Source organism: Lycium barbarum, chromosome 10 (assembly GCF_019175385.1).
Source record: "Lycium barbarum isolate Lr01 chromosome 10, ASM1917538v2, whole genome shotgun sequence".
NCBI classification, from domain to species: Eukaryota; Viridiplantae; Streptophyta; class Magnoliopsida; order Solanales; family Solanaceae; genus Lycium; species Lycium barbarum.
Window position 1 is genome coordinate 6366680 of NC_083346.1, and position 12709 is coordinate 6379388.

The following is a 12709-nucleotide window of genomic DNA, read 5'->3' on the forward strand; positions in this document are numbered from 1 at the left end:
GAGGGGCAGACTTTTAGTTATGCCGGATCCGGCATAACTTTAACTTTTTCTTAAAGATTGTATGATGGATCCGGCATACACTCCCCAATCCTGCCTTGCGAAATTATTTTTTTATTTTATACTTGAACGAAAATTCGAACCCAGAACTTCATGTATTCGCCCATCTTTTCAAACAAAGGGCAAAATTTAAAGACCACAAATTTGAGGGGCAAAATTTAAAGACCACCCCAAACGAAGGGCAATCCGCGCAAAAAAATGTTTGGCTTACAAGCTGCGTTTTTTAAGCTAAAACAAACGGGCCAACTTATTTTTTTGAACTTATTTTAAACATAAAATGGCTTATGACTGGCCAACTAAACACTCAAAAAAGCTGAAACAGTTATTTTCAGCAACTTATAAGCTAAGCCAAACGGACTTTATCTAAGATCACCTTACAATGTTATCAAGATTCCAAGGTACAAGCAAGATCAAGCAACAACGAAACCATTTTCAAGGTATTAGCATGAGCTCCCAAAAACAAAAAACAAAAAAAAATTACTATACGGAAAAAAATGCTCATCGCTTAACTCCATACAACTGGTGAACAAAATTCATCAGTAGCTTTGACTAGAAATTCATTCTTGGAATTCCACAACAAGATGGACATTCTATAATGTTCTTAAAACCATAGCATTGGAAAGAATCAACAGCAACTACCTTAGCTCAGTTAGTAGAGCAGAGGACTATAGGGGGTATAAACCTTTCAGATATCCTCAGGTCGCTGGTTCAAATCCGGCAGGTTGGATTGATTATGTTTTCTGCATCTCTATCAACTTTTTTATAATGCTTCACCAATGGTTGAGAGCTCACCCAACAAAAATAAACTAAATAAGTCTAGAATGAAAAAAGTATATTCTCTAGAATAAATTTTTCTTATAATTTGACTAAATCTCTTAGCTATCTAACTTCACTGCATTATTTCCCATTTGATTCTTGCAATCTCTCAGGGCCTATTCATGAATCTCTTTTGAATCACACCCACATAGAGTATTTGTTCCTTAAAGGTAATTTTTTAACGAATACCATCCTGGATATTCTCCCTTCCATCACTAAGTTATTTAGACTAAGTTTTAACCACATTGCCACTAAAATTATTTGATGAAGATCAAGTCGAGTTAGGTTCATAAGGTTTTGAATTGAGTCAGGAAGATGACCTTGCAACTTAAAACTTAAGTCTAAATAACTTACTGATGGAAGGGAGAATATCCAGAATTGTATTGTTCCCTTCAGGGAACTACCTTCAAAGAACAAATACTCTATGCAGGTGAACGAACATGAATAGGCCCTGGGAGATTGCAAGAATCAAGTGACAAATAATGCATTGAAGTTAGGTAGCCAAGAGATTCAGCCAAATTACCAGAAAAACTCCTCCAATGTAATGCTTTCTTCATTCTTTTTAATCTAGTTTGTCGCTATTGCCATTACTGTCCGGCTTAGTATATGAGGGTGAGACTCAAGAAGGAATGACTTCAAGTGTTTGTAAAGCTCCTTCGGTTTCTCCATGTTAATTGCATGCCCTGCATCCTTTATTATCGCGAGTTGGGCATTCTCGCCTAAATGCCTGCACCAACAAAGCAAGTTCGGACAAAACGCTAAGCTAGTCGTTTAATTCTTGTAAACCGGAGGAGATTACATGGAGAGATTTGAAACGGAAAAGGAAATGAGCTAATTTGGTTTTGTAAGATTGACCTGTTTAATCTGTTAGACAATTCCAGTGGGAATATCTGATCATATTCTCCCCATATTATCAATGTGAGCTGCATAAAGGTGGCGCTCAGAGTTAAGAGAGCTCAAAAAACTAATAACAAGAGCGATGAATGTTGAACTTTAAGTGGCAGAGATGAGACCATAGTTTATACGAACCTGAGTAATCTTAGGAAGATCAGTGAAGTTTCTGTTGTTGTATAATGTTTCTATCAACTCCTTTCTTTCTTGATGATTAACTGTGCACATTACCTGCAACAAGAAGAAAAAAAAACACTTAAATACTAACTTGGTTGAACAATTGTGAGTTGTGACATATAGTGAAACTTCTCGTACTAATGAGAAGCCAAACATAGATGTAATTGAGAAAATTCTACTAACTGAAAGCCTTAGAGTTGATCTCACAAATCACTTAATCAAACTAGAGGAGAAAGTGCATGCCATATTAACTGTAGCTTGGGTGGAAATTCATTCCTGGAACAAAACAAGATAGACATGTTTTAATGTTCTCAAAACTACAGCATTGCCATCTTCTTTTTCTATTTATTTTCTTAAAATTATTAATTTAATCAGAAAGGGAGTCTTGGTGTAACTGGTAAAGTTGCTACCATGTGACCAGGTCACGAGTTCGAGTCATGGAGTTGCTACCCTTTTTTTATTGTTTTACTCTGGAGAAGAGGGGTTTGCCATATAATATAGTCCCACTCTGACAAGAGTGTCTGAACAGTATATATTACTATTTCTTTAGCAATAGCAACCTATAAATTATATTCTGATGTCAGAAGTGTCCGATTCCCTGCAATTTTAAATTTCTTGGTCCAGGCAGACTTAAAATTTCAGTGAAAAACACAAACATCCAACTGTCAGAAACGCCACGAATCTACCAATTGCTTATGAAATTTCAAGAATATATACTACTCACATAATAATCTTTGAGAAAGAGAAAGGGGGCGCCAGGGTGTTGAGGGGAAGGAAAGGGTTTAAATAGACAAACAGACAAGACGAACTTGAAATCCAATACTTATGCATCATAATGCAGAAGGAATACCTAGAGATAAAGTAGTTGGGCAAAAGGAACAACATGAGAGCAAATAATTAGAAGGATGCAATGGAGCAGAACTGGTAGAACAAATAACGATCAATTTAGGCCAAAAGGTAAACAAGTAACTAAGCATCTTATAAACAATTTTAAAAGTTTCTTCCTCAACTTCATATATTTGAAAATGGAGATTGAAGACAAAAGTCATTCTTGGAACTCACTAAGTAAGATATGATATCAAGATTCCAAGGTACAGGGCAAGATCAAGCAACAACTAAACTAGTTTCAAGGCGTGAACATGAGCTCCCCCTTTTTTTTTTAAATAAGGAAAAAAACCTCATGCTCATGCAATGGGCTACTGTTAGCATGAGCTTCCCAACTTTAAAAGGTCATTGCCTAACTCTATTCACTGGTGGACAACATTCAGTGGTAGCTATGAGAGAACTTCATTCTTGTCATTCTTGGAACAAAACAAGATAGACAATTTTTAATGTTTTCAAAACCATAGCATTGGAAAGAATCAACAGTAACCGACCTTAGCTCAGTTGGTAGAGCGGAGGACTGTAGTTGGGTGTAAACCTTTCAGATATCCTTAGATCGCTAGTTCGAATCCGGCAGGTCGGATTGATTCTTTTGCCATGTTATTTCTCTTTTTCTTTAATTATTTTAATCTGGAGAAGGCGGTTTTGCTGTATAAAATACTCCCACTCTGACAAGAGGTGCATGAAAAAAACTTATTACCATTATTTTTGGAGATAGCAACTTATAAAAAATATAGCCTTGTGTCAGTAGTGTGAGATTCCCTGCAATCTTCAATTTCTTAATCCAGGCAGAGGCTTAAACTTTCAGTGAAAAATACAGACCCTCAACAACTAGTTTCTCTATGCCAATGTAAGAAATAAGCAAGCACCCAACATCATAAATATCTATAAGAATCATTTATCAAATTTCAAGAGTATATACTACATGTACTGTTTGAGAAAGTGAAAGGGGGCAACAGGGTGGTGGAGGGGAATGAAAGAGTTTATATAGACAAACAGACAGCAAGAACTTTAAAATGATAGTTAGGCGTGACAATGCAGAAAGAATGCCTGCTTCTTCACACAATGCAGAATGAATGCCTAGAGAACAAGTAGTGGCGCCAAAGGAAAAACATGAGAACAAATTTACATGGTTGCAATGCACATAGATTATGATTCATGACAATTTGGGATCCTTTGGAGCACAACTGGTAGAAGAAATAATATATAGTTCAGGCAAAAAGCTAGATGAGTCACCAAACAACTTTAACTGATTCTTCCTCAACTTCATATTTTTGAAACTGTAGATGGAAGACAAAATTTATTCTTGGAACTCACAAGGTAAGATCACCTTATAATGTTATCAAGACTCCAAGCCAAGGTACAGGGAAGATCAAGTAATAACCAATCTAGTTTCAAAGCATTGGCATGAGCTCCGCCCCTTCTTTTTCGTTTTTTTGATAAGTAAAAAAAAATGTTCATGCTCATGCAATAGGCATTCTTGATAACACCGGTGGACAATATTCAGCAGTGCTTTGAGAGGGAATTCATTCTTGGACTAAAACAAGATAGACATTTTATAATGTTGTCAAAATCATACCATTGGAAAGAATCAACAACAACCGACCTTAGCTCAGTTGGTAGAGCGGAGGACTGTAGTGGGGTGTAAACCTTTCAGATATCCTTAGGTAGCTGGTTCAAATCTGCAGGTCGGATTTTGATTCTTTTTGCTATCTGCTTTCTCCTTTTTTTTTTTTTTTAATAATGTCTATTCTGGAGAAGATGGATTTCATATAATATACTCACTCTGACAGGTGGTGCATGAAAAGAATTTATTAAGTACCATTTTATTTGACAATAGCAGCTTATAAAACTATATTCTAGTGTCAGTAGTGTGATATTCCCTACAATCCTCAATTTGTTAATCCAGGCAATGTTAAAATTTCAGTGAGGATCCATGCCCTTAATAACTAGCTCCTAGAAACCAATGAAAGAAACAAGAAGCACCCAATTGTCACAACTGTCTTCGAATACCGATTGTATATCAGAATTCATGAGTAACATAGTAATTTTGAAAAGGAGAAGGGGGTACAGGTACTGGTGCAAAAGGAACAACATGAGAGCAAATAACTAGAACTCTAGAAGGATGCAATGCCCATAGATCATGACAATTTGTGCTTCTTTGGAGCCAGAACAGATTGAAGAAACAATATACACTTCAGGCCAAAAGTAAATAAATCAACAAAAATCTTAGAAACAACTTTAAGAAATTTCTTTCTCAACTTGATATAATTGAAGTTGTAGATGGAAGACGAAATTCATTCTTGCAACTCACTGAATTTCTTCTAATACACATTGATCAAACTCTTGAGACTGCATTGTCTGTTTATTTGAAAAAAGACGGGAAAAAAGAGTTTGTCGCAGAAGGTATACAGAAAAAGTAATGGCGTAAAAGAACATCATGAGAGCAACAAGTATGAATACCAGAACCAGTTGAAATAACTAACAACATTCTTCAGACCAAACTCCAGAAACTCACCAAGCATATATAAATAATCCAAAAGTTTATATCTCTCAATTTCATATTTGTGAAATGATGGAAAGAGAATATACATTCTTGGAATTTTATAAGATAGATCACCTTATAATATTATCAACTAGGCAGGGTTTATACAACCGACCTTAGCTCAGTTGGTAGAGCGGCGGACTGTAGTAGGGTGTAAACCTTTCAGATATCCTTAGGTCGCTGGTTTAAATCTGGCAGGTCGGATAAAATTATTTTTCAATAATATCTTCTTGGCATTTTTTCTGGAGGAAGAGTGTCTTAAATCACACCCCCAATGTGGCAGAAGGTACACATAAGTTATTTTTTAACAGTAGGGCATGAAACTGATTTATAATCCTCAATTCTTCTATCTTGGCCATTACTCTTAACAATTCAGCGAAAACCTCTAAGACCTTCAAGAATCCTACGTTCCCCACCAAGCAATAAATTAATCATCCAGAAATTCAAGGTAGAAGAGATAAATTTCCTTTGCTCTAAACAACAAAGATTCAATCTTCATACACTAATACATAAACTGCACAAAAATGATTAGAAAATTATGTTAATGTAAATAAATTCCAACATTACCACTAATAAAATCAGTGGAAATAAAACTTCAAGAATCCTGATTTGCCACTAATCAATCATCATTTTAAACCACTAAAATCTAAATAAACTAAATAACCAAGCTAGCAAAGATGATTATTGCTCATTCTAGGCATCCAAGATTCAATCTTTATACCTAATATGTGAACTACACACACGAAATGATTGAAAAATCATGTAACTCGAACTAAATTCCACCATCACCTTAAATAAAATCAGTGAGAAGGATATAGAAGTGTAAATCCAAGACAAGACTTACATCGATAAAATCATTGAGGAAACAAGAAGGAACATTCTTGGCAGGCTTATAAAAAGACAATTTTATCAACTGCCTCAACTTCTCAGGACTGTGTGGCAACAAATTTGAAACAGCTTCATCTACACTCTTCACTTGAAACATCCCATTCTCCATATCTTTTTCCTCAAGACAAACACCAGAACATCCTAAAACCACTTTTTCCACTGCCTCAGGGAACTGAGTAGCCATAGTATACCCTACAAAACCACCATAACTCAACCCCACAACTATCATTTTCCTAACCCCATAACCTTCCATAGTCCTCATAACACACTGACACTGAAAATGTTCAGTTCTTTCAGGTCTAGTAGTATAAGATTCACCAAAAAACAACAAGTCAGGGACATAAAGATTGGATCTTGATGATAAGGGTGTGATGAATTCACTCCATTGCCACATAGCATTGGCTCCAATACCATGAATGAGAATCAAAATGGGCTTTTTTTCTTTGTGTGTTTTTGGTATCCAGCAATGCATAATAGTGCCATCACCTAAATCTTTTGTGGAAGATTTTAAGCCTGAATTTGAAAAAGAGTATTTGAAGCACTTGTTTCTTGATGCAGTAAAGCTGCAACACTTGGCCATATCCTATAGGAAATCCAATAACAATCTGATAATCATGATAAATTTGCTGGATTCCAATTGCTTTTGGCCATATCCTATAGGAAATCCAATAAAAATCTGACAATCATGAAAAATTTGCTGGATTCCAATTGCTTTATCTCCAAAACAAAGTATTGAGAGAAACAAAAGTGTTCTACAGGGAATGTAGGATTTTGTTTTTTGTTCCTCTTAGACTACGCTTCACTAGTTAATTTATTGATTTTTTTTAGAGCATTTTATTTATTTCATCTACTCATTATTCTTGTCACAATATGCTTCAATGATTGATGTTTTGAGGGTCCCAATATTAGGTTAAAAATAAGGAAAAAAGGGTCATATTTGCCCTTTTACTTCTGAAAAAAGGTTTAATATCTATTCGTTATATTATCGGTCTATATATGCACCTAATGTTATAAAAGTGATCAAATTACCCTCTATCGGTTAACCCTAAAGGTGGCAACCGGTTCCAACCGGAACCGGTTAAGGAACCGGCCGGTTCCGATTTACCGGTTTTAAACCTCAAACCGGAACCGGTCCGGTTTGGAGTGGTTAAAATCTATTTTTTTTTTATTTTTTGTATTATATATATATATATATTATAGTATTTATTTGTATATTGTAGCTATATTTTCATATGTTATACAACTTTATAATTAAAGTTTAAATATTTACTGACTAACAGCCTAACAGCAAGTCAGCAATACAGAATAGTATTTTTCGTATACATATATATGTATAACTTACATATACTTATATATATGTATAACTTAATATATATATATATACTAAATATTATAACTTATTATATATACTATATATATGTATAACTTAATATATATACTAAATATATGTATAACTTAATATATATACTATATATAATATAAGAGGGAATGTGAGGACTTTTGTAGTCCTCACAAGAGTTTCCCAAATTTTTAAAAAAAATTTAATTAATTACTTTTATGTCCTAATTTTATTTATTTAAGTAAATTTTTTGATTTTTTATTTTTAAGGTCTACTTTTCAAAAGCTATCGAACCTGGGGACTTTTGTAGTCCTCACAATAATTTCTAATTCTTTTAAAAAAAAAAAATTAATTACTTTTAGGTCCTAATCTTATTTATTTAAGTCAATTTTTTTATTTTTTATTTTTAAGGTCTACTTTTTAAAAGCTATCGAACCTTCTACCTCATTTTTCATGTTCTTTGATTTTCTGGTTCGTGCTCGATATCCGCATTTAAGCCCAATTAATCTAGATAATTAGCACTGTATTGCGCCTATTCGGAGGGAACGCTTCCTCCAAAGATTTTTTTCATATCCATGTTCGAACCCCTAATCCCTAATTAAGAGAGGAGCAACTTCATCCGCTGCACAAGTTAAATTATGTATTTGTCTTAAAAGTTCATTAACTATGTATAGATTATTTATTTAGAACTAAATAACTTCAGAAAATTAGGATACATAAGTTATAAATGTCAAATTCTGGCTTCGCATTTGATTTGAAGTAAATAATTTTATCAAAATGGAAGTTAAAATATTAAAGCAGTGGAATGAAAATTTTGCTTTTATATAATTACCCACTTGTGGGACTACAATGGGTATATGGTTGTTGTTGTTGTTGTTGTTGTACACTTGTACTAACACACATTATATTTTTTTAGTTAAAATATCTACTTTTATATCTTGAGTTTGGGCCCGGGCTTAGCACGGGCCTCACATAACTAGTATGTATATATATGTATAACTTAATATATATACTATAACATATCTACTATATATACTATATATACTTAATATATATGTACTATATACTAAATATATGTATAACTTAATATATATACTATATATATGTATATATATGTATAACTTAATATATATACTATATATACATATCTACTAAGGCCAACTAAAAGTAAACTTTACTACTCGTGTTACTTTTTGTTATACGTGCAATATGAACGTTATGGTGTTTAATCTTTTTCGCCTAAGGTAATTAGGATCTCTTGGTCTAACAGGAATTTGTGTAAACTTTTGAAGTTGGGAAGAAGTCCCAGTTGTTTTTTTGGTGACGTGATTTGCTCATGCAAATTATAATTAATATTTGGTAAGCCTTATTTCGTTCAAAATTTCATATACTTAATATATATGTATATATATACATATCTACTATATATACTATATATACTTAATATATATGTACTATATACTCTATATACTTATATATATGTATAACTTAATATATATACTATACATATATATGTACTATATACTATATATACTTGTATACTATATATACTTATATATGTGTATAACTTAATATATATACTTATATACTTTAGTTTTTTTTTTTTTTTAATTTTTTACCGGTTTAACCGGTTTAACCGGTCCGGTTCCGGTTTCCAAAATATTGGAATCGGACCGGTAAACCATTAAACGGTTAACCGGAACCGGTTAACCGGTTCTACCGGTTCCGGTTCCGGTTTAACCGGTAAGGCCAAACCGGTTGCCACCTCTAGTTAACCCCATCCATTTTAACCACGTGACATTCCAATTTATCACATTAATACTTCTTCTTCCATCACCAACACATTCATCATATGTACCGCACTACCAACGTAAACCATCTAACCATATATCTTCCATTTCTTTAAAGCAAAAACTAACGAAACCTTTAATTTTCTTACAACAATAACAAAATTGATTATTTCTATTCAAAACACACATGAAATCAACACGATAATTAAGAGGAAAAAAAGCTGCACTTATGTAAAGTAAGAATATTATATTGAAGTCCAAAGGATCAATGCATTCCAACTGGAAGAAGTATTCATTACTCTCTACTTCTGAGAAACAAATACAAGTCCACTTTCCTTCTTATATTAACTAGATAATTAAGAGGAAAAAAAGGAGTAAATAAAGAACTAATATCTTGTGATACGTGGATTGTGAAGATTATTATGTGAGGAGGAATATTGAGATTACCATTAGATAGAAGAATTAATGTTATCTTCTATTTTACCCTTAGCATTAATTACTCATTTCAAATTATTTTCTAACTCACGAAGAAGTTATACACCAATTAATATGGTAATATGTAAATTATGCACTTCGTTTATTATTTCTTAAGAGGTGTGCAAAGTCCACAGTGGACAAGTTAAAATGAACGAAGAAAGTTTACTTTAAGAATTCAAGACTAAAATTGATAGTTGTTTCCAACTATACATTTAACATTAGAGAAGCTTGCACAATATTTAAGAGGAAAAATTAATCTATCTTTATTAAATAGGATAACTTAGTAAAATATGCATTATATTTATTGTTTTTCTTAATGGACGTGAAAAAAATTAAAGCTACAGTTAAAATGAGACGGACGGAGTAATACTTAATGTTACTTAACATTACTTATAATGTAATTAATAATACTTGATCATACTCTTCCTACTTTCTAATCCTACTATTCTTTTTCTAACTTAATTCTACTTAACACTTTATTATACCACTTAATCCTATTTACTGCCTCCACTAATCAAATCTTAGAAATTCTACTGTAATATTTAACCTATATGCACTTGGGGTTGTTTTTTTTTTTTTTTTTTTGGGGGGGGGGGGGGGGGGGGGGGAGGGGTGTGGGTGGGTTTCCAAACCTTGCAACTCAAAAAAAAAAAAAAACTTGAATAATGTTTTTGTTTGGTGGTGTATTTAAGACTAGTTACATCAGAAAACAATTTAAATTTGCATTATTGCATGTTGTCCCATTGAAAATGATATTCTACCTAAACAATAGATGAGGAAATGAACCACAACTCCTCTTTTATGGCTAGGAATTGAACAACGCAAAGTGGAGGTTGAGCTACTCACTATGTTTAATCATTGACAATGACTGCATACTAGTAACATTTTTAACTTTCTATCTAGGTTATTATTTTAAAGTGGATAGAGTTGTAGATAAACGGAAAATGAAAAGGATTGGAGAACTTAAGTGAAATCAAATAGATGATGTAGATTACAAGAAAAGGGTAGAATTCCTCTGCCTTTGATTAAAGATTTCGGGTTTAAATCTAGGGTGAGGAACGCTTCCTTTAATGATATCTACGCACGAATTTGAATTCATCAGTTAAATTTAAATATTATAAATAGAAAAATAAATGTTGTGAGATCAGTAGATTGTAAAATTCTAAATTCATGACAGCTTATGAGCATAGGCAAGACAATTCATTAGTTATTGTAGGACCATTGAGTCTTGACCGTCTCAATCCCTCCAACCATAAAACCCATATATATATGTACTAGTTGCGCTAGGCAGGCCCAAATTTAACTTTAATATATAAAAATAATTTATTTTAGCATTTTTCTTTTGCTCGTCATAAAATGATTTGTAGTCATAGAAGTATTTTAGATCGCGAATTTTAAAAGTCTTGGTTTATTTTTAGATTTTATGCATAGTCAAATAGTGTTATGTATAAACTGAGACGAAGGGAGTATTAAAAGATTGGTGTACATGTCTTCATTAGCCAAATTGGCAAGATCACTTGCACAAAATGATTGCAAACATCACTCACGACTCAATATATCAATAGTTTCTTAAATTTATCAGTAAATTTTATTTTAACATTCGAATTACGGTTTGTTCCAATTGAGCATATGAACATCGTATAAAGTGTTCCTATCAGACACTTTCGGTTCAAATTTTTGAAAAAATTTGCTCGTGTTCTCAAGCGTCTTTTAGGTGCTTAACTAAATAAAATATGTCATCTCTTTTATTATACACAACAACCTAAATATCAATTTATGTGAATCCATTTGACTGGGCACGAAATTTAAGAAAAAAGATAAGACTTTTAAACTTATGGTGTTAAATGAGTCACGAAGGAGTCACATATATTTTGTGTGGCACCGATCAATTATAAAAGCCCATGTTAAAGTGAATGAGACCAAAATATGTATGGAAAAGTTACAACAAACTGTAAGGAAAAAGACCATAGGACAAAGACCGTGGGATAATTATGTGAGGACGACAAATCCTAAAGATTGTCCCTTATACTAAGAGAGATAGTGTATATATATATATATATATATATATATATATATATATATATATATATATATATATATATATAAGGAGCAAGAGTTCAACTTCGATATATATATGCGTTGAGAATGAAAATTTGTTTTACATATTAGATAAAATAAACCCACGACAACATGTAACTATTCACATAAATTATGATATAATGACCTAAAAATAGAGTAACTAACAATATATCATAACGTATGTTAAAGTATTCTGATAATGCAAAAATCATGTGGATATCAATGTGTATAAATTAAATCGTAAAGACAAAACTTTAACTTTAATGTGCTAATAGTGTAAAGTTACGCTATACCTTAAGTAAAATATAAAGGAAAACTTATGTGATATAACGATTCAGGCCCACTAATTATCCGTTTCAGTAATACTTTTAAATTATTACAAAAAGTAGCTATATCTTCTTTTTATAGCAGATTTTTACTGTATGTAAGCGGGCATGCATGTAATATATGTACTATATGTATGTATATGTGCACGCTAGTGTATGCGGTGTGTATGATATATGTTTTTTTTTTTTAAATATTGCTATGTTTTTAAAATTCAATGATATCGCCATAATTTATTATTAGGGACGTAAATAGTGCTATTTATGAAAATTCCCTTAAAATAAACTCACAAGTCACAACAACAATTAAATATTATAGTGAACCAACAATTTTGGTTGAACCGTACAACCCTTCCAAGCTATTCATTGAATTCTTAAAGGAACAGCCCATCATTTGATGCAACCAGCATGACAATGGTCCAGTTTTATTGAGACAAAGACATAA

General features: G+C 32.4%; 1 protein-coding gene and 2 non-coding genes across 3 annotated transcripts; 2 read left to right on the forward strand and 1 right to left on the reverse strand.

The window, feature by feature from the left end:
• Nucleotides 1-393: 393 nt before the first annotated feature.
• On the reverse strand, nt 394-7064 carry LOC132614024 (uncharacterized). Its single transcript, XM_060328361.1, has 4 exons — nt 6213-7064; nt 1903-1995; nt 1729-1796; nt 394-1600 (listed from the first exon to the last, which is right to left on the reverse strand). The coding sequence occupies exons 1-4, from the start codon at nt 6834-6836 to the stop codon at nt 1441-1443; spliced, it is 945 nt and encodes a 314-aa protein (XP_060184344.1). The 5' UTR covers nt 6837-7064; the 3' UTR covers nt 394-1440.
• Nucleotides 3313-3406, forward strand: TRNAY-GUA (transfer RNA tyrosine (anticodon GUA)). Its single transcript has 2 exons — nt 3313-3349; nt 3371-3406. It is a non-coding gene; the product is annotated as a tRNA-Tyr (tRNA).
• On the forward strand, nt 5479-5572 carry TRNAY-GUA (transfer RNA tyrosine (anticodon GUA)). Its single transcript has 2 exons — nt 5479-5515; nt 5537-5572. It is a non-coding gene; the product is annotated as a tRNA-Tyr (tRNA).
• Nucleotides 7065-12709: the final 5645 nt, after the last annotated feature.

Excerpts from the sequence above, each read along its gene's own strand:
- LOC132614024 (XM_060328361.1), bottom strand. The coding sequence starts at position 6,836 with ATGGCCAAGTGTTGCAGCTTTACTGCATCAAGAAACAAGTGCTTCAAA. Across the intron at positions 1,996-6,212 it reads TCCTCAATGATTTTATCGAT|GTAATGTGCACAGTTAATCA; the intron begins GTAAGTCTTGTC and ends TTCTTGTTGCAG. Across the intron at positions 1,601-1,728 it reads TTGTCTAACAGATTAAACAG|GCATTTAGGCGAGAATGCCC; the intron begins GTCAATCTTACA and ends TTGTTGGTGCAG.